Genomic DNA, 22,676 nt, shown 5'->3' with positions numbered 1-22,676 from the left:
AGGTTATGGGAATTGAGGTGAATGAAATGGAGGTGAATAGTTACAACACCTTAGTGTGAATACATCTGTGGGTTTGGATGGTATACCAGCTCGGGTCTTATGTGAAGTGGCCAAAGAATTGTCGGTGCCCTTGACCATTTTGTTTTTAATTAGAGTCTTGGGTCTGGGTTAGTCCTGAGGGGGGTGGAAAGAGGGGGAAAATAGTACCACTGCATAAGGGAAATTCCAAGACTGCTGTTGCAAATTATCGACTGATCAGCATATCAGGAGTTGTTGCCAAGGTTTTGGAGAAAGTAGTCGAGAAGAATACAGGAATGGATAGATGATAACGGGATACTGTGTGGGAGACAGCATGGTTTTGTGAAGGGTAGATCATGCCTTAGTAACTTGCTCATGTTTTATAACACAGTGATGGCTGAGCTGGATAAGGGTAATGGGTTTACAGTCATACTGCTGGACCTTGCTAAGGTCTTCGAGAGGATACCGCATGGAATTCTAATCAGCAAACTGCAGCATGTGGGGATGGATATAGTGTTGGTGAGATGGATAGGAGGGTTAATGGAGAGATATCAGAGAGTAGTTTATTCAGGAGTAGAGTCCACAAGACGGCCTGTGACTAGTGATGTGCCGCAGGGTTCTGTTTTTGGACCACTACTATTTAATTTATTCATTAATGATATTGGAAAGGATCTGTGACGAACTATTCATATGTTTGCTGATGATGCAAAGTTGGGTAGAGCAATAGCGAATGCACATGAAGTCAAAATTTTGCAAGATGATTTGGATAGATTGGGGGACTGGGCTAAGGAGAATGGATGGATGTCAATTTAATGTGGCAAAGTGTAAGGTTATGCATTTTGGGGTGAAAAGATTAGCAGCAGTATACCACATTGGTGGAACTGTACTCCAGGAGATTGAGGCCAGGGATTTTGGGGTGTTGGTGGATAGGGAGTTGAAGTTTAGGGGGGACACATTGCAAAAATGGCTAAATCAGCTCATCAAATCACTTGGTTATTGAAGAATACTTTGACGAGCAGAGACAAGCAAGTTATTGTTCCTCTGTATCGAGCCTTGATAAGACCCCCATCTAGGCTATCATGCCCAGATTTGGGCGCCAAGGTTTCTTCTTGATGGAGAGGAGGTGGAGAGGATCCAGAGACGACTGACCAAGATGATAGCAGATCTATGGAATGAACCTTATGAGAACAGGTTGAAGATTTGTGGGTTGCAGACATTGGTTTGATAGGCAGAAGAGGGGTGATATGATTGAGACATTAAAATTACTGAAGGGTTTCTATAAGATTAATTCAGAGGATATTTTTCAGAACAGGTCTGGTAGTGAGAGGACTAGGGGGCCATCCATGGAAAATATGCAACAGTGTGGTTAGCAAAGGTGTTAGAACTAGATTTTTTGCACGGAGAGTGGTGAACGAGTGGAATAAGTTGACAGAGTCTATTGTGGGTGCCATGACTGTGAGTGGGTTCAAGGCAAGGTATGATTGATACTGTGTGGAAGCTGAATAGTTATATGGAAGGTATGATAGATACTGTGTGGAAGCTGAATAGTTATGTGGAAGGTATGATAGATACTGTGTGGAAGCTATGTTTAGGACCTCCCTTGATGAGTCTAAGGACTCCTTGAGTTGCCCGTAATAATAATATGGATTTTGCTACTCCTACTGCACAGCAATCCTAACCTGCCTTTAGAAATAAACTGTAGAAAGGTTTAGTGAAACTTTTGTTTGCTCTTGATATTTCTAGGTAATTTCATTGGGTCTGGCACACAAGCCTGCTGCTCAACAAATTACCATGGTCTTCCTTCCATCCTTTGCAGTTGGGCTGCTTTCTCTGGAGTTTTAAATTAAAAATGCCAAGAAATTATATTCTTGTTTAATGCTTTATCCAAATGTTAGCAAACAAAGTTTTCACATAAAGTTTCTTCATAACTAGACTACTTTTATATAGAATAAACTACTTCACATTAATTGCCTTAGTATCCTACAGTGCAGAGCACACATCTTTATGAATGTGTATAATCCTATGTATTATGAGAAGGGCCACTACCCAGACTGGTTTCAATGTTTATTGAGGCATCAGTGGGAGCCAGACCCAGAAGAGATACCAAAGCAACATGTAATGGGGCGAACACAAGGTTCAAGAGTGCTTGATCTGATCCTTGCAGATCAAGCACTCTTGATCTAGCTTCTTTGCTTCTGTTTGGAGAAAGTGATCATGTAGTCTTGACCTTGGAGATTTCCTGCATTTCCTCTCTTCAGATTTCCCAAGTGGTGTTAGAATAACAAAGCTGTGCATTTTATCCATTCTTCTTTGATTTTTTAAATGAAATTCTTCCTAACCTTAAAGCCTATGTGCAGCTATGGTGATGACAGTTTCCTCCATTCCTCCTAGTCCCTTTACAAACTTTGCAGTGCACAATCTTTTGAAGCTTTGTGATCTTCTTTAGTCAATACTTAGTCTGATCTCTTTGTCTTGTTTTGGTTAGGTAATTATTATTATTATGAGACCTCCAGGTAGTCAAGGACTCTTCGAGGGAGGCTATAAATCACCCAAACCAGCTATCATACCTTCCCTTAAATTCATTCACACTAGATACATTCACTACCCCCCTAAAGGCAAACTATTGCACTCTCCTACTGCTCTGTGAGAGAAAAACCTAGCTCTTACCTCTTTCTTGACTGTGAACGAACTTAACTTCCATGGATACCCCCTTGTTCTCTCCCAACCTTCCATATAATGAAAAATTTCATCAGACGATATCCTGTAATACCGATTCAAAGGTTTATAGACCTCTATCATGTCACCACCCTTCTTTCTCCTGTTAACCAGAGTCTGTAATCCACATACTCATAATCTAAATCCCATAAGATATAATACATTATGCAAATTATGGAAATAACTACCGTGTTAGAGTAAAACTTTAGTTTAATATAAACCAAAAGAGACGCTCGATGTTTTGACCTTCACATTAAGATCATCATCTGGAGTATACACATATATTCAAAGAAACGAGCTGCACTACAATCTACATGGCATGCTAAAGTTACTGACCAACCATTACAACTATTGGTCTAACCTCTGGTGAAAAAAAAAAAAAAAAGAAACCTTACTACTTCAAAGCTAGAGTTCTATTATTATTATCCATTAGGTTACAAAATTAAATTAAGTTGGAGAGCAGCATGTTTACAAAGAGGAAAAATTAATAAATAAAAAAATTATTACTTATATAAGTATACATATAAATTACAGTCAACTAGTATGGATAGTTGCCTATAAAAGCTGAAAAATTGCTTAAAGTCCTCCTAAAGTCAGGGTATGCTGGAAACTAAGTGGGTTGAATGTGTGCCATCCAAATTCTTGGGATTTTTATGCCACCATTATTGTTAAGATTGGGATGGTTAATCAGAATTTCACAGGCTTCTTTAAATTTCCATTCATACCAGGTTTTTGTATGATGTAATGAGCAAGTACTTTTCCAATAAGTTTGGTGTAGGGTGTTAAGAGTGTGATTTGAGAGGTCTGCTTCACCAAAATTGTTAAATTTAATGTGTCGTTTGTGCTCTTTTTTATGGTTAGGGATTGTACGTCCAGTTTCCCCAATATAAGATAAGTTACAGGTGCAATAGATGCAATAAACTCCAGGATGTGCCAATGGGGGAGAGGCTCCTTAGAGGAGTTGAATATGTTTTTTAATTTTAAAGGTGGTTTAAAAGTGGCATTAAGATTGCAATGGTGTAGGATTCTATTAATTTTCTCTGATAATTATCAGATGACTTACACTTTTCTACACATGACTTACACACTTTATTTGGAGCCCATGACTTGTCCTGATCTGCAATTTTTATGTCAAAGTATGCAAAGTACACTTTCTTAACGAAATCAGTGATATTTGTCCTTTGACTGGGAACAGTAAAGCTGCCACAAATGTAGCAGAAGGAATCTACACTATTTCGAGTAGTAGACATGATGTATTTTCTTCACTGCCGACTAACATGCAATTAACAAGACAAAAAAAAACCAGACTTTATTGAAACGTTATAAGCTTTCATATTTTCGCAATCGATTAACGATTGACTGATTTCGATCGTTCTTTGTCCGCTATGACGCATATAGCATTCGTTTGTTTTAGGCAGTTGTCATCGCCTACTTTTCATCACCTAAATGTATTAGGTCGGTTATCGGCCTCTCTCGCATTCAAAGCGCCAGTACGTGCCATTGCAGGTTCTTACGCATTTATTCGTTTACTAACAAGCAAGAGCGCTCAGATTCTGATCTGCGCACTGCTTTGAATAATAGACTATATCTTTGGGAATTTTTCTAATTTCTTGATAAAAAATTAGGAACAGATTTTTAAAAGTACATACTTTCAGAAAATAATATTAAAAAATCGGTTTTTTTGATCCTCTAAATAGTACTGCCTCCTTAAAACTATCAAAAACTTTTAAATTAGCAAAAAGAAAATGCCACAGAGGAAAAACCTGATGTGATAGAGAAAAATGGGTTTTATATTTGAAATCAGCTTACCCAAATTAGTAAAAAAACAAGTGTCAGATCATAATCAGCAGAAAAAAATTTTTTTTTTGTTGGCCAGTGTAATCCTTCAATGTATGGGATAGCTATGGTTTACTGTAATCTATATTATTTTTTGATCAAGATTTATGAAAAATTTTATTAATAGTATTTATACTATAGCCATTATTTATGAATGTATTACTAATAATTTTTAATTCTTGTTTAAGAGCTTGTTCATTAGAGCAAATTGTTATAACTCTGTTTTTGAGGGTGTTAATGACTCCAAATTTTTGTGAAGGGCGGTAAATTAGCATGTGTATATTGGCTGGTATGTGTAGGCTTGCAGTAAACAATGAAGGATATACAGCCTGAGGGAAGACATGTGACTAGTGTATCCAGGAAAGGGAGAGAGTTCTGAATTTCACTTTCAATAGTAAATTGTATGTGCTCACGTTGTTTGTTTAGGTGGCTAAGAAATGTGCTCAAAGTTTGGCGACCGTGTAGCCAGATAACGAAAACATCGTCAACGTATCTGAGCCAAACTGTAGGTTTTAGAGTAAAGGACTCGAGCATGTTGCTGAAAAGCCTCCATATAAAAGTTGGCAATTGGGGTGGGGATAGAGGTGAGCCCATAGCCTTACCTTCTTTTTGTAGGTAAAATTTATTTTGCCACATGAAGTAACCAGAATGTAGTACGTGGACAAAGAGAGCTGTAATGTCAGCACAAATTTGTTCTGTAGGAGAGGAATTGTGTCATTGATTGGGACAAATTGGAAAAGAATCCAGATATAATCTTTGTAACTCCTTTTTGCACCCTTTCCACAGCTTCTTTATCCCCTTGGAACACGGGAGATCAAATCTGTGCACAGTAATCCAGGTGTGGTCTTATCAAAGCCTTATAAAGAGGTAAAAATGACTTCCTTATCCTTATGTGTCAAGGTTTGCTTCAACATCACAATTATCCTCTGAGTTGTATTTGTAACTTTTGCTGTGTGACTTTTAATTTCAAATTCCTATCCACCAATATGCCAAGATCCCTTGCCACCTCAGTTTCTTGTGTCATAACCCTGCTAAAATAATATGCTGCTGGAACTATCACGCCAAAGTGCATAACTCAGTGCAAATTGCAAATTGCTGAATCAGTAGCATCCCTGACCCTGCCTATCTTCGCATTATTGGCAAACAATTGCACATCTGATGATAGGCCCTGCTTGATGTCATTAGTATAGATTGAACAATAATGGTCCAAGGACTGAACCCTGAGGTACACCTCTGGTCATCTTAAAGCTGGCAGATTCAGACCCACTGTATCCCACTTTTTGTTATGTCTGTCAACCATCTCCTGATCAAAGTAACTAACTAATAACCTTTCAATGCTACCAATACACGGTACTGTCTTATCTTGAAAGAAAAAATGACACTTCACTTCTCATTATTCTTGTTAATACTCAGATCTCTAAATAGGATCAGGTCTCTTCTTGGAATGACATACCTCTAGCCACCCTTCGCATAAAATACATTTCATTCATAGTCAGACTTCCAATAAAATGTGGCATACTCAAGACACAACTTCTCACCTGTGCAACTACCAAAACACTATTATTATGATTATTATCTGACCTCCATGGAGTCAAAGGATTTGTCACAAGAGGTCTATACTCTCATGCAAAAAAAGGTAATTGAATTGTGCCTTAAACCTATTTATAGTTTCCATACTCACCACACCTTTTACTCTTCATGTAAACAACCCATACCTCACTCCCTTGTTCAACCCTCCTTATTCAGCTTCCAGGAATGACCACAGTTCTACCCTTGCCTCCCTCTATACTATGAAAAATCTCCTTTACATCAATCTGGTTATGACCTTCACCAACTTATGTTATTATTATGTGATACCTCCAGGGAGTCCAAGGACTCATTGTGGGAGGACACATTACTCTACTTTGCTAAATACATCTCATGCCCTCCACTACTACTTAATTCTCTAACTATGACACTACTACCATCAGTCAGCATCTATTGCTCATCATCAGCAACAACAGTTGGTGATGATGAGCCTGTAAATTTTTTTTTTTTTTTCATATGTAAAATGCATATGTTCTGAAGGCCGATTTGTCTGTATGTGTGATGAAAAACCAGAGTTTCCGGGAGAAAAAACCCTGCTACTACTGTATGAGATCGACTGTCACCTTCAACTGAAAAAGGCCATATAAGGATTCCTCTCATCATGACGAGAATCAAACCCAGGACTTTTCAATCGAAGGGCGCAACGTTCTGTTATTCTTCCAATTGTGCTATGGCGGCTACGTTTCCATCATATCCTGCTCTATTCACAAGACTCTGCAAGTTTCGTTCTCTGAATATCTCTTGATATCTGACATTCCATGGACCTGACACCTACTTAAACCTTCTGGATTTTTTCCAATACATCCTCATCCTCCTGAAAACTAGGCAACCAAATTTGTGCATAGTTGCTTATGCGTAGCTTGATCAAGGTCTTATACAAAGGAACCATAGCTCTTTGCTTCTACAGGTTAATGTCTGCCTCGTTATTGCCATTATATATTGGGATGTTCTTGCACTTTTAGCAACATGACCTCTAAACTTTCTCTGTCCATCATCACTCTTGGATCTCTTATTCACACCTTCTTGAAAATTTCTCCATTCATTGTATATCTTGCATCCCAACCTTGCATACTAAATTTCAAGACCTTGTAGTTTGCAACATTAAACTGATAGCTCCGCTCATTTGTCCACTCGCATAATCTATTCAGATCCTCCTGCATGGCCACATCTGCTCTGCTTCTCATTGTTCTTCCCAACTTTGCATCATCAGCAAACAGCTGCACATCTTCAGTTAAGCTGGTCCCAATGTCATTAATGTACAAATTATATACATTAATGTTTCCAAATCAGATCCCTGTAACACTCCACTGGTGACAGTCCTTCTTTGGGACACTACTCCTCCATACACAACCTGCTGATACCTGTACAACAGCAAATCGGCTATCTTATTCACTAAACTGTTATCTAATCTCACATTTATTTCAGTTTAACTACTAGCCTGTCATGTGGCAGTCTATCAAAGGCCTTTGAAAAATTCAAGTACACCACCATGTATATATCTTCTTTATTGTGTGAATTTTTCACCTTGTAATCTGTAAGCAAATTGCTGAAACATGAACTTTTCCCAAAAAATCCATGCTGACCATCATAAAGAATACTGCTATTATCAACCCATTTCTGAATCACAATCCTCACCAACTTCTGACACCTTAATAACTCCAGGTACACATATTGGCCTATAATTTGTAGCTTCAGTCCTTAACCCCTTTTGTGAAGTGGAAATTTTTCTTGCTTTCCATTCCTTTGGGATTCATCCTATTGCAGACTCATTAAACAGGTGTGCCAAAGGTGCCATTAATTCCAGAGAGAATTTCCTCAATACACATGGAGATATACTTTCAAGTTCTGTTGCTGTTTGATATTTACTTAATAGCTCATATGATTTCTTATTTACCATCAGTCCTTCCTCCACCACTATACCTTTACTCTCCATCTTCTCATGATGTTTGCCTTGACAAGAATGAAATACACTTATAAACTGATATTGAATACTTCAACTATATCCTCTGTATTGGTTAGCAAACTGCTGGTGTCATCAACTAGCATCATCCTCTGTCATTTTTTCTCTTACTTGCCACATTTCAAAAGATATATAGCAGGTAGTGGTACTAAAATTTTATAGACCTTGGAGTACTGATCATACTGTTGCTTGCATACCAACTGCATGATCAGTTGATAGTAAGAATTCTTAATACTATCCTGAAAACAATTTGGCAACTCTCATCTCACTGTACTTCAGTTACTCTCATCAAATTTCTATCAGAAATTTGATGAGAGAGAATACTGATAGAAGAGACATTCTGTATCTGAATGTCTCTTCGATCAATATTTCCATGGACAATGTTTTACTGAATTGGCCACTGTCATTCCTTCACTTTCTTCCAAATTTGTAAGAACCTAAGCAGCTGCTGATCAACATCCATTTATTATCCTGCTTCTACTTAAATACTCTTCCTTCTCTTTTGTTTACTTGTGTTTTGATATGGCTAGGGATTTGGGGGAAATGGTGGACAGGAAGTTGAAGTTCAGGGGACATATTTGAGAATTGGAGATAAGTTATTTTACCTCTGATGGAAGTTTTTTCACTTGGCTATTCTACCAATTATATATTTTGTTTAATCCTTTATCCAAGTGTAAGCAAACAAAGTTTGTGCTTGAAGTATTTTCAGGACTGGGGCAACTCATGGCAAAGGTGGTATAACTTCTCATCACTTGCCTTCTTCTTCTTATTGTGCTATCTTCTATCGAAGGTCAACGACCATCTTGGCGAACAAATTGCGCTCTTGTGCTAATCTGAGCAGTTGTGCACTGCTCTTTCCTGTCCACGTCTTGATGATGTCAAACCATGATATTCTTTTTCTTCCTCTAGTTCCTTTGCCACCAATTCTTCCTATCAAAATAGTTTGTAGAAGTTGGTATTTGCTGTTTCTCATGATGTGGCCAAGATATGATGTTTTTCGTTTCTTGATTATTTGTACAAGATGTTTAGCTTTGCCAATGGATTTTAAGATGTCTTCATTGGTAATTTTTTCTGTCCATGATATCTTTAACATTCTTCTGTATAGCCACATCTCAAAGGCTTCGATTTTCTTGATGGTTGTCGCCTTCAATGTCCATGTTTCAACTCCATAGAGCAGAATAGACCACACGTAGCATTTCAGCATTCGGCATCTGACTTCCATGTTTAGGTCTTTATTGCAGAATAGTGTTTTCATTTTCATGAAGGACTGCCGTGCAACTTCAATCCTTGTCTTTATATCTATTTCTGGATCCCACCGTTCATTAAGCCAGCAACCAAGATATTTATATCTTGACACTTGATCAATATTTTTCCCATTGAGTGTCAGTTTCATTGATGAGGCTGGATGTTTGCTGATGATCATGTATTTTGTCTTGTTGATGTTTATATTTATTCCCATTCTCTGTCAATGAGTTTTTGGAGATCCATAATATTATCTGCAATTAGCACGGTACTAGAGAGTGTCATCTGCATATCGAAGATGACACCGTATCATACACGGTGTCATCTGCATATCGAAGGTTGTTAACAATCTTTCCATTTATTTTGATTCCCTCTGAACATTCTTCCAATGCTTTTTTAAAGATTACCTCTGCATATATGTTGAACAGGAGTGGTGAGAGCACACATCCTTGTCTCACTCCTCTTTTGATGTTAATATCACTGGTGGTAATGTTGTCTAATTGAACAGTAGCTGACTGATTCTAATACAGATTTGTTATTAGTCTTATGTCTTGTTCGTCTAGCCTTATTTGTTGAAGGACTTCTATTAAGTTAGTGTCTGACTTTGTCGAATGCTTTTTCAAAATCTATGAAACACATAAAGACAGATTTCTGTTTTTCTATGCATTTTTGTATCAATATTTGGGTACAGAAAAGGGCCTCTCTAGTACCAAAACCATTCTGAAAGCCGAATTGTGTTTCACTTAGAGTTTCTTCACTTTTTCTATAAATACGATTCTGAATTACTTTCAAAAATATTTTTAATGTTTGGCTCATTAGACTAATAAGTCGGAAGTCACCACAGGAATTCGCTTTGGGTTTCTTTGGGACAGTGATAAATGTTGATTTGAGCCAATCTGATGGAAATTCATCACTTTCATATATTTTATTAAATAGTTTTTCAAGAAGTTTGATGTTATCTGGTTCTATTAATTTTAAAAATTCTGTTTGCACACCATCTGGTCCACTGGCTTTTCCTGTTTTACTTGTTCATATAGCATTCTCTACTTCGCATTTCATGATTGCTGGTCCTTGAATGTTATCTTTTATATTTATAGGCTTCTGTCTAGTATCATTGAAAAGTTCTGTTACATATTTTATCCAAATCTGTGCTTTATTCTCTTCTTCTAGAACTATTTTTCCATTTTCGTCTCTTAGAGACACTATTTGCGTTTTCTTCAGGTTTCCAGAAATTTTGTTGATTTTCTTATACAGATTGAAATTATCATGTTTCTTCTGAAGCAGTTCAATTTCAGTACATAAATTTTTCATCCAATTTTCTTTGGCTTCTTTTATTTTTTTCTTGATGATGTTATGTGTTTCTGTATACCTGGTAAGGTCTTTGTTTTTGTACATTCTTCTTGTATCAATAAGAGAAAGAATCTCATCTGTCATCCATTCCTGTTGTTTTATATTATTCACATAACCTACTTCTTCAATACTTGTTGTTACAATGGCATTCTTTAAGCTATTCCAAAGAGATTCCACACTTTTATTTTCTTCTATGTTAATCTGTTGTAATCGCAAGTTAAGCTGTGTCTTGGCACTTTTATTTATGTTCGGGTCTTTCAGTTTTTCTACATCGATTTTCCTTTTCTTCTTTTGTGATTTTTTAGCTGATTTTAATCTAAGACGTACTTCTGCAACTATAGGATTGTGGTCTGATGAGATATCTGCTCCAGGATAAGTCTTTGCACTCTTTATACTACTGTGGAATCTTTTATTTATCAGTATATAATCAATTTGATTTCTGACAATGTTATGTTGGTTATCTTGAGGCGATTTCCAAGTGTACAGTCTTCTGGGTGGAAGTTTAAACCAGGTATTTGCTATTGTTAGATCTTCTTCCTGACAGAACTGGACTAGGCGATCTCCTCTGTCGTTTCTGGTGCCTAAGCCATGTTTGCCAACAATTTCTCCATCACCCCCTCTTCCCACTTTTGCATTGAAGTCACCCATCACTATGTTTATATCATGTTTCTTTGTTACGTTTTTAATCTCTTTTAGGTGTTCATAAAACTCTTCAACATCTTCTTCACTTTTGTCAGCTGTGGGTGCATAAGCTTGGATGATATTTATGTTAATGGGGTTTCCCTTAAGTTGTAACAGCATTATCCTTTCAGAAAATGGAATCCAATTTATCACTGATTTATTGATTTCTTCATCTACTATTATAGCTACACCATGTCGATGTTTGTTCTCATCATTCCCAGAGTAATACATTGTCGTATTATCTTGTTGACACTTTCAGATCACTTGCCTTAGTATTCCTTAATGCAAAGCACATCTTCTTGCAGATATGTATAATGCTATGCATTAAGGGAAAGGGTCACTACCAGACTGGTTTCGACCTTTATTGAGTTGCTGTTTAAGTAAAGACTTCTAAAAATTAGGCAGTTTTCCAGACCACTCTCTATGAGTGACCGAAGGACCGTCCAACTCAGTGTTGGATGGTCTACCATTGAGGAGCTACCACTCAATGACAGGCTCACCCCACCACCAAGCAGAGCCATAATTTCAGTGGTGGCCCCACTCAGAGACAGGCAAAAACCTATCCCCAAGCAGATCCTCTCACATATCAGGGAAAGCAACCACTTCTGTGCAAAAGCACATCAGTAGGAACCAGACCCAGAGGTGGTGATACTAAAGTGGAAGTAATGGAGAAGTCATATTTCCATATACCAGTTGCCAAAAGGTGTCACACCTTATTATTAAAATTCTGTGGATTAGAGATAAGTTGATGGAAATTTTTTCACTTGGCTATGCTACCAATTATATATACGTACATGGTTTAATCCTGCATCCAAGTGTAAGCAAACAAAGTTTGCACCTGAAGTATTTTCAGGACTGATGAGACCTCAATAAAGGTTGAAACCGGTCTGGGTAGTGATCCTTCCCGTAATGCATAGCATTATACATGTGCACAAGGTATTTTGTGCTTTGCATTATGGGATACCAAGGCAAGCAATGAGAACTTATACCACCTGTGCCACGAGTTGCCCCAGTCCTGAAAATACAGGTGCAAACTTTGTTTTCTTACACTTGGATAAAGAATTAAACCAAATATGTTATTATTTTCCTTTTGTTTAAAGCTTTATGATCATGCCTGGACCTGTATATAAATTAGTCTCATATTCTTGGGGATAAGGAAGGTTAGATATAATATGGTGGTGAGTCAAGATAGTGATAGGCTATGGAGTAGTATGCCCAATTAGATTCAAGATTTTGTGGGTAATAAAATTGTCTTAATAGACTAAAAAAACTAAATAGAAACATTAATTATTCACTTTATATAGATCCTGAAGAACTGGAGAGAATAAGGATCAGTTAAGTACAGTATGTGAATGGTGGTTAATGTAGGTCTCCCATGAAAATGTTTTGGGCTCCATGACGATGTCCATATAAATCATAAGACCTAATCGATTGTTTGATGCAGAATAGGGGAGAGTCACAATGATTAATGATGATATAAACTCCTTTTAGGAAGATTTAAATTGGCTTTTAACTTGAGAACATGAGTCAAACTGTAGTTTTAATGCAAAGGGCTATGGGCTATATACTGTATTGGTGGAATTGTGCTTTTTGTGACACACACACACACAGAGAGAGATTGGAGATGAAATTCAGGATCTAGAGTTATGATTGACAGTGGCCTAAAGTTCAGAGGGAATGTGGCAAGCATTGCAAAAGCTTTATACATGTTGTTGTTATTATGTGACACCTCCAGGGAGTCCAAAGACTCATCGAGGGAGAGTGTGCCAACAGCATCGAACGATTGAATTCCCTTCCAACTACTAACCATGCTCAAACTTGCTTAACTTTTTGCATGAGCCATTAGTAGCAGAGGCTCTACCAATCAACCAACCTTTGCTGGCTGGGAAATTCCTGAACTTTTTAAATAAAAATTTTCCTATCTAACTTAGAAACTATTCAGCCATCGCCTTCAAAGTACTCTTAGGAATTGTTCCAGAACGTGTGACTTGGTAAAATAATAATGACACTAAATAATTCTTTGCTATTTATCCTCCATATTTCCAGAAATCTATCAGTATTTCATCTCTAATATTTTGAAGTTATAAGTATTTCCAAATTTAAAATGTGGTAGTGAGAAGAAGAAGGAATTTGAAATTATTCAGCTACTGAGAAATAATTACCTGCAACGGTACATAATATATTAACCCTATTTGAGAGTACCAGATAAAATGAACAGCATTAGAGGATTTATCCATAACCAATTTAGACATTTTGTCTCTGAGTGGAGGGAGAGAAAGAGAGAGCACTTATATGAGAGGGTACTCAAAAATAAACAATTATTTTTTTTAAAAAATTTTTTAAAGTTCATAATACCATATTCTAGACTACTTCAAAGTACTCTCCATGTGAGTTAATGCCCTTACCCCAACATTTTTCTCCTGCTGTAAACAGTTCTGGAACTGTTTAACTGGAATACTATTTATGGCCTCCAGTGACTTTTTTTCCTCACTTTGTCCAGATCAACAAATCACTACCCTTTCATGATTTTCTTTATCCATGGGCATAATAAAAAAAAGTCTCATGGAGAAACAGATAGATCAGGCAAGTAGGGAGGGTGGGGGAACAACCACCATGTTGTTTTTCTTCAAGAACTGTTGGACAGACAAGCCCATGTGGGCTGGGGCATCGTCATGGTGCAGCAACCAATCTCTGCTTCTCCATGTTTCTGGCCATTTTTGTCATATGCTATCATGCAGTCTTCTCAAAATGTTGAAATAAAAATGTTAGTTCACTGTCTGTCCATCACAAAATCACTAAACTTGCTTATAAGCACTAACAAAACAGCAGCCAGAACAATGAATCAGTTCACTCAAGATGACACTACTTGCCAGAGTGGCACGGAAAATTGCACACTCATGATGCCTAGCATCATCATCCATAACTAAAAAACACACGTGTACCAAGTTCAGATTCCAGTCATTTTTGGCTCAGCTCTCATATATCCATAATCTAAACGTGTAATTTTTTAGTTAAGAAGAGGTATACAGACTGGATGATTATGACCATCTAAAGTGCTTACAGCTGTTCTATTGAATCAAACTGAGCAAGAGAAGGATGTTAGCAGTGCATGGGAAACAGTGAGGGATGTTTGAGAGAAGCAGTATCATAATACATAATTGTTATTATTACTGTTGTTGTTATAAGATGCATACAGTAAAGATTATTATTACACACCTCCAGGAAGTCCAAAGACTCGTCGAGGGAGGACACCTGTTTTACAACTCCACTCAATCCACCAACTGACTACAACTCCACCAACGCCATCTACTGCCGACTACCACCACTAGTATTTCCACAGACAATCGCAAACATCCATGCCCACGCGGGATTCGAATCCACAGCCTTTTGGTTGGAGAGCAGATATGCTAACTACTCAAGTGGTTAGTGTATCCGATGAGGCATATTAGATGAGGCAGTTTTGCTACTGTATAAAGGATTGGTCAGTTAAGTGAATTGATTATAATGAAGCGATATGATAAATGAAGTCAGTAAGAAGATTTTTCAGGAATAATACAGAAAGGTGTTATATATAAAGTGGAGAAGCAGAGGCTATCCTTAAAAATTGTGTTGAAGATGTGAAGAAGGGAGTGAGGAATAGATTTTTTAACATTAAGTATGGTTGGTGAATGAAGTGCATTGTTGATACATCATGAATGTACTTAAATTTCAATCTGATATGATCCTTGTTAACTGAGATCTCCTGTGATGATTCTTCATATGTAATATCAAATTGCTTCATCAGAAATCTGGTTTCTCTGTCTGGTTCTCAACCTAAACTCAGGGTTGTTTTCAAAAGATTACTGGTGTGATTTTGAATCTCTAGTTTAGTCATGATTCATAATGGAGTAAGTGTCAGTATTAAGAAGCTGTCTAATTTTGTAGTCATAATCATTTGAGTCGAGAATAACTATCATTTCCTTTATCTTCAGATAGGATCACTGTCAGAATTATTTCTAAAGTTACTGAGAGCAGCTCATTCTAAAGGTGAAAGATTTATCAATAGGAGGTTTTGCTACATTTTTGGGAACTGCTGATTTGAACTTGTGGAGATAAGATATGAATAGCTCATTCAGCTTTTGCTAACAAAATTTCTTTAGGTACTTTCCTGGGCATAAAGTTAAGGCCCTTGCTGAGAACAACTTGTTTTGCTGTAGATAAAACACTTGGACTTACTGACAACTGTTTTTTCAATGTTATATTCATAAATTCTATCTGCTTGTCTGCAGGGCTATCTTAACAAGTTTGAGCACCCTGGGCTAAAAAAATTTGGTGTGCCTTAATCACATTAGATTGAGCAATAATTAAATAATACATATAATTAATTAAATAACTTTCCTTGCAAAAAAAATTTATTTTAAAATATATCGACATTGCACATTTTTATTTAATTCAACAAACTCGATTCTTAAGCACCCTTGGATCAATGGTGCCCCTAGGCTATAGCCCATTTAGCCCAATGGATAAGGAGGCCTTGCTTGTCAGTTGAGAATGGATGTCACAACATTTTGCAATAGATTAATGTTCATGTTTACTTTGAAGCTCTGTGTGTGTCTCCCCTTTAAAATCCTTCGTCCGTTTCCTACAGTTCAGTATGATCATTGTAATACATGGCATGTAATAATTTCATCCCAAGTATATTCAGTATGTGTGCATTAATGGTGTGCTTGTTTTTTGTTCTAGGTTGTCAAAGAAATGAATTTCAGTGTGGAGATGGTGCATGTATTGAAGAGCACAAACGCTGTGATTCTTTTCCAGATTGCAGGGATAGATCAGATGAAAATGGCTGTGGTAATTATATCTGCTATTAAAGATATATATGAATAATGTCAAGCTAATTACGCTCATATGGCTGATTAGAAATCTATTATTATTATACAGGTATTTTCATAGAGCTGGAAGACTCATTGCAGGACACACACACACACATTAACCATACCTATCATACATCTCCTTAAACTCATTCACTGTCAGAGCACTCACAACTACCTCTATCAATCCATTTCAGTCATTCATCACTCTAAGCAAAAAATCTAGTCCCTACACTTACTAATCACTATTACATAATTGTTCCAGTTACATAACTTTTCATTATTATTATTATATCACACCTCCAGGGAGTCCAAAGACTCATTGAGGGAGGACATCACCTCTACAACTCTTTTTCTCACTACTCCACCAACCTCATCTAGCACCAACGGCATCTACCGCCGACTACCACCACTAGTGCTTTCACAAACGTCCATGCCCACGCTTGGATTCGAACCCGCAGCCTTTTGGCTGGAGAGTGGATAAGCTAACAACTCTGTCAACCAGGCCAGTCCATCTTCTGGAATCTTTTTTCTAATGTCCTTTCTTTTTTTGCCTGTATAACTAAACTCAACCCACAGACCTTCAATCTGCCCTCATAGGGATCATTACACAGACCTGTCACTAGTTTGGTTTCTCGTTTCTCACCACCACTTCCTTTCCCCCAAGAAACCCAGGTACAAAATCTGTGCTCAGTCATATCATGGCCTTATAAAGAGGAATAATGGCCTTCCTAATAGTCAATATACTCAACATCAAATTAATCCTTTGAACTATTTTGTCTCCATCAAATTCCTGCAGTTCGATATCATCATTGTAATACATGGTTTGTAATCATTTCATCCCAATGTGCATAACCTTACAACATTAAATAGACCACACTCATTGTTCTTTGCCATACTGTCAATTTATTTAAATCATCCCATAGGATATCTGTATCACCATTATCAACTATTGCTCTCTCAGTTTTGCATCATTAACAAACAACTGAACACCCCCCCCCTTTATATCATTGACATACATTAAATGGTAGGGGCAATAGTATGAAGACTGGAGGAACTTCACTAGTCATTCTCATTCTCCTGGATTCCACTCCATCCTATAATATTCTCTGGTATCAGTCATTCAACCATCTTCACATCCATGTCATCACCAGATTTGTATGCATTTCAATGTGCTCTCCTAATATCTTTCTTTGTAGCATTTATCAATGTGTGGCATTATCAAATGCCTTTGAAAAGTTTAACAGTATCATGGTGCATCCATTTCCCTTATCCATTTCTGCTGTAATTTTACTATAAAATGTAAGTAAATTACTAACCTACCTTTTATAAACTGCCCTAATCACCATAGAGTATTATATTCCTGAATTCTACCTTTAAAGGGTCAAAGCTGTATAACTGAGAGGAGACCTCCACATAGCCTTTAAAGGAATGCGGAGAACCGACCAGGGCTTCTGACCTGTCCAATCCTCACCTTCTCGTGGTGCACCCTGTTGGGTATCTACTTTGATACTGAATGAACAAGGATGGGCTGGCAATTTGGGATTTAGCCGACCAAATTGTATTCTTATTGGTTAAACCAAAATAAAAAATGATGGTACAACATGACAAAATTTCATGCCGGCTGGGGCGTCGCCCGGTTAAACAAGGCCCCCGTTGTTTTCGCCAGGGAACCAGGGCGAACAGCGAAAAGTCAGCTACTGGAACAAATCTGAAAACAAACCCCAACTCAACATCACCAGAGTTAAAGATCGGTACTATCAACGTAAGAAGCCTGAATGGCAAAGAAATGGAGCTAGCTGAGGAATTAGATAAGTACCAGATCGACATAATAGGGGTGACTGAAACAAAAAAGACCAAAACTGGTGAGATCTTTGAGCAATAAATACAAAATGTTATATTCAGGCAATGACAATCAAGGAAAAGAAGGAGTAGCCATAGTATTCAACACAAAATACAGGCTAATCTTCTTGAATGGCAGTCAGTCTCAAGTAGAGTAATGTGGGCAAATATGAGAATGGGGAAACTGGACAGTGAGACTTATTTGTGCCTATGATCCCACAGAAGGTTCTACTAAGGTAGAAGTGGAGGAATTTTTTGACGCTTCAGAAAAATCAACTGACACAATGAAAAGGAAAAGTTGGTCCTTGTTGGTGATCTAAATAGCAGAGTAGGAAATGATTGTGAGACATACAAAAATATTTTGGGAAAATTTGGAGAAAAGAGCAAAGCTAATAATAATGGCAAATATCTGTTGGATTTCTGCTCAGGACATGGACATGGTTATTACTAACACCATGTTCCAACATAAAAATGTGCACAAATTCACATGGAGAGAAGAGGCTAGGAATAAGAAAAGTCTCATTGACTATGTTATTGTTGATAGTGATGTTTTCTCCCTGGTACAGGACATCAGAGTGTACAGAGGATTTGAAATTGGAAGTGATCACTATTTAGTCTTGAGCAGGATAAAATTGAATTTCATATTGAAAAGAATAACATGTAAGAAAGTTTTAAAGCGAATAAAAGTTGAGCAGCTCTCAGATGTGAACTGTAGACTAAAATACAGAAAGATTATTGAAAAGAAAATGAAAGAGTTTGAAAACAGGAATCAAACCTTGGAGATTCAGTGGCAAACTCTGAAGAAAACATTGATTCTGCCAGAGAGGCATGTGGTGAGGTTGTCTGTAAGGATAAAAAAATCAGAACTCGCTGGTGGACACAGGAAGTTAAAGAGGCAGTGAAGGAAAAGAAGAAAGCATATCAAAAGTTCCTGGCAAATAAGTCAGCTTTTACTCTTACAGAATACAGAGACAAATGTAAGAAAGCTAAACATTGTGTAAAACTAGCTAAACAAAAGTCATAGGAGGACTTTGGCAAGAATATAGAAAATAAATATCAAGAAGGTGGCAAAATATTCTGCAGGTTGTTGAAGAAGCTTAGGAATGGAGGAAAGAGTGCTGTAAAAGGAGTTAGAGATGATAAAGGTGACATGAAAACGGGAGAAAAAGATATCCTTGAAATATGGAGTAATTACTTTGAAAAACTGCTAAATGAAACAAGCAGTGATGACAGCACAGTGTTAAAAAAAACACTGACCAGGCATGCAGTCAGGTATACATATCCATACTTGAAGTAGAAAAAGCCATCAAAGGCTCGAAATGTGGAAAGGCAGCAGGAGTAGATGATATTCGACCAGAAATGCTGAAGTATGGTGGTATAAAAGTCTTAGTGGCTGCACTGCATAGTTCAGAAAGCCTGGACAGAGGGACGAATTCCCGGTGATTGAAGTAGAGCTCTCATAGTACCCATATATAAAAAGAGAAATAAAACTGAATGTGAGAATTACAGAGGTATTTCCCTACTGAGTGTTCCTGGCAAGATCTATGCAAGTATACTTGAGAAACGGTTGAGAAGAATTGTGGAAGAAAAGCTTGTTGAAGAACAAGCTGGATTCAGGCCAAATAGAGGCTGTCAGGATCAGATCTTTACTTCTCGACAAATAGTCGAGAAAGCATGGGAATATAACAAAGATCTGTATTTAAGTTTTGTCGATTTGGAAAAGTCATATGACAAGGTGCCAAGAGAGAAGCTATTCGATACGCTGCAGTTATATGGTATCAATGGGTCATTATATCAAGCAATACTTAGTCTTTATTTGAGTTGTAAGTCAGCAGTTAGAATTGAAGGAAGTACAGGAAGATGGGGTAATGTTAAATCTGGTGTGAGACAAGGATGTACATTATCCCCTCTGTTATTCATTATCTATATGGATCACATTATGAAGGAAAGTGGTATTAAACCTGATATCAAAATTGGAGAATGTTAATGTCAGCTCTTTGCTTTATGCGGATGATGTTATACTTCTAAATAAATCCGCTACAAGGCTGCAAGATTCTCTGGCTAAATTCAATTGCTGTTGTAATAGATATGGTATGAAGGTCAGCAATAAAAAGACAAAGACAATGAAAATAGGCAGAATCATTGAAAATGTCAACTGTGTTGTGAATGGAGAACCTGTGGAACAAGTAAAACATTTCGGCTACTTAGGCGTAATTTTTACTGAAGATGGTAAATTAAATATAGAAATAGACAACAGAATCAGCAAAGCTGGTATGGTGGGAAATCAATTGAATAAATTCATATGGAATAAGAGAGAAATTAGTCGGAACACTAAATTAGCTGTATACAAGACAGTGTTCAAACCAGTTTTAACTTATGGATCTGAGAGCTGGGTCAGAAGTAAAACACTTGACCAAAGACTAGAGACCACAGATATGAGAGTCCTGAGAAAGATTAGAGGCATGAACTGATGGCATCAATGGTAATATCATATTAAAAATGAGGATATTAGGAAAGAACTTGATATTGTCAGCATCCAGGAATGCGTTAGCAGAGCTAATCTCAGGTGGTATGGTCACTTAAATAGAATGGGAGAGGAAAGATTAACAAAACAAGTGTTCTCTGCCAGGTTGGCAGGAAAACGATCCAGAGGAAGACCAAGATATAGGTGGATTGATGTGGTACAAAGTGCCTTAGACGATAGAAATATAAGATCTGATAATGTTGGAGTCTTGACAAGTAACAGACTGATTTGGAGGAAAATTGTAGATAGGAAGTTAGTAATGATGTAATTTTTTCATGTAGTACTGTCATATCCTGTACACCCCCTTGAGGGTACATGGCAGGAATTTGATGATGATTATGATTCTACCTTTAACATTTCCAATACCTTGACCATCCTCCCACCCTTTCTTGACTTAAGAATTCCACATGCTGATCAACTTCCCAGAACGAGACAGAAATATCACTTTCCTTGATTGGCACGGTGACTACTGGAATAAAAATTATGTGAAAGTGGAATGAAAATAAATAAATAGACTATCTAAATTCAGTTATTACATACTGTTTCACCAGAACAAGCTAGCATTATCAAAGTTGCTTTAATTACACACACACACTCTACGAAGACTGATTGTAATATAACCAGTAAAAAGGTCACATGAAGGGTTGACTGTAGTATTCTTGTGGCAATCATCTCTGATTTTTGATTGGAGGATAGGGCAGTGTACTGCAATTTGTAAAAGGTTACACAAAGAAATCGGGGGATTTCTTCAAACTGATGAAATGGTCTTTTTCCAAGGCAGGTTTTGCTAGTCTGCTTTGAAGTTATCTATACCAAATATACTTATGTTGTCAAGGTTATCAAGGTTGTCCATCCTGTCCAAAATACTGGATTCCTTTCCGTTGACAGGGGATACTGTTAACACCTGAGAAGGTGAGAAAGGAATCTGGAAAGGAGTGAGTCTAGTCTATTTTTGCCTTTAATGCAGGATAAGGGTATGGCTTTGTGTATAGTCTGGTTGGGATAGTCAGGGTTTTTTTTTTTTTTTTTTTTTTTTTTTTTTTTTTTTTTCCTCTCTCTCCAGGAGTTTGGCAAGGTTTGTTGAATAAATGTACAGTATCATAAGCTCATACATACACAGACAAATACATCTCACACCACTTAAAATCATCATTGTCCTGTAGACAAGGTATCCAAGAAGCACTTTCATTTTTTTTTCTTGAAAACAGTAAAGTAAATTGCAGATCTGAGGAGGGCTCCACTGTTTCCCTCTATACAGGTGAACTGTTCCTTTCCTGAAGGTCATTTCTTTCCTAGTCTTTGTGCGCGTGTGTCTATAAAGTGCTTTTGATAATGCTAATTTGAGTTAGCAGAACTTTTGTATATAAATATTTCATTTAGTTAGTAAATTATTTTTATTCGAAATTTATTTTCATGAGAAAATATATTAGTAAACAGTTTCATATATTATTACGACATTTGTGCAGTTATACTTTATTATTATATGACATCATGACATCTCCAAGGAGTCTGAGTACTCATGCAGGAGGACAGTCTAATCCACTCTGCCACACACACACACACACACACACACACACACACACACACACACACACACACACACACAATCATCTCTCTACAACTTAATTCTCCAACTATACACAACTACCATCAATGCCATCTACCACCAACAGTATTTTTTCTATGTAAATTTTGTGTCTGAAGGCCACTTTGCCTGTATACGGGATGAGAAACCCAAGTTTCTGGGAGAAATAAACCCTGCTACTATATGAGATTGGCTAACTCACCTTCAAATGAAAAAACCTATATAAAGATTCCCATTGTATCAACAAGAATTGCACTTAGGCCTTTTCCAGTTGAAGGGCACAATCTACCGTTGTTCTTTAAATTGCACTACAGAGGAGTTTTCATGATTTATGAAAAGTTAAAGGTGCTTGTGTATCCCAGATTGAAATAGTTTTTGTTCCCATAATGTTAGATTTCCAGAAGAAATATGATTATAAGTAAGTTCAGTTCTAGTTGCTGACCAGAAGACCTTTTTTCCTTTTCTTCAGCTGGTTCCTCAGTTTGC

General features: G+C 37.1%; 1 protein-coding gene across 6 annotated transcripts in view; it reads left to right on the top strand.

Annotated features, from left to right (window-relative positions):
* LOC150109418 (basement membrane-specific heparan sulfate proteoglycan core protein-like) overlaps positions 1 to 22,676 on the top strand; it is a 1,783,738-nt gene that overhangs the window by 539,516 nt on the left and 1,221,546 nt on the right. For all 6 annotated transcript variants that reach the window (XM_090413063.1, XM_090413041.1, XM_090413033.1 and 3 more), the window contains one exon: positions 16,112 to 16,219. In XM_090413063.1, the coding sequence (XP_090269189.1) occupies positions 16,112 to 16,219 (108 nt within the window). The remainder of the gene's footprint in view (positions 1 to 16,111; positions 16,220 to 22,676) is intronic.

Source organism: Typopeltis vanoorti, chromosome 2 (genome assembly GCF_054136105.1).
Source record: "Typopeltis vanoorti isolate ZY-2024b chromosome 2, IOZ_Tvanoo_1.0, whole genome shotgun sequence".
NCBI classification, from domain to species: domain Eukaryota; kingdom Metazoa; phylum Arthropoda; class Arachnida; order Uropygi; family Thelyphonidae; genus Typopeltis; species Typopeltis vanoorti.
The sequence above is the reverse complement of the archived record's forward strand: the minus strand, read 5'-3'. Positions and strand labels throughout refer to the sequence as shown.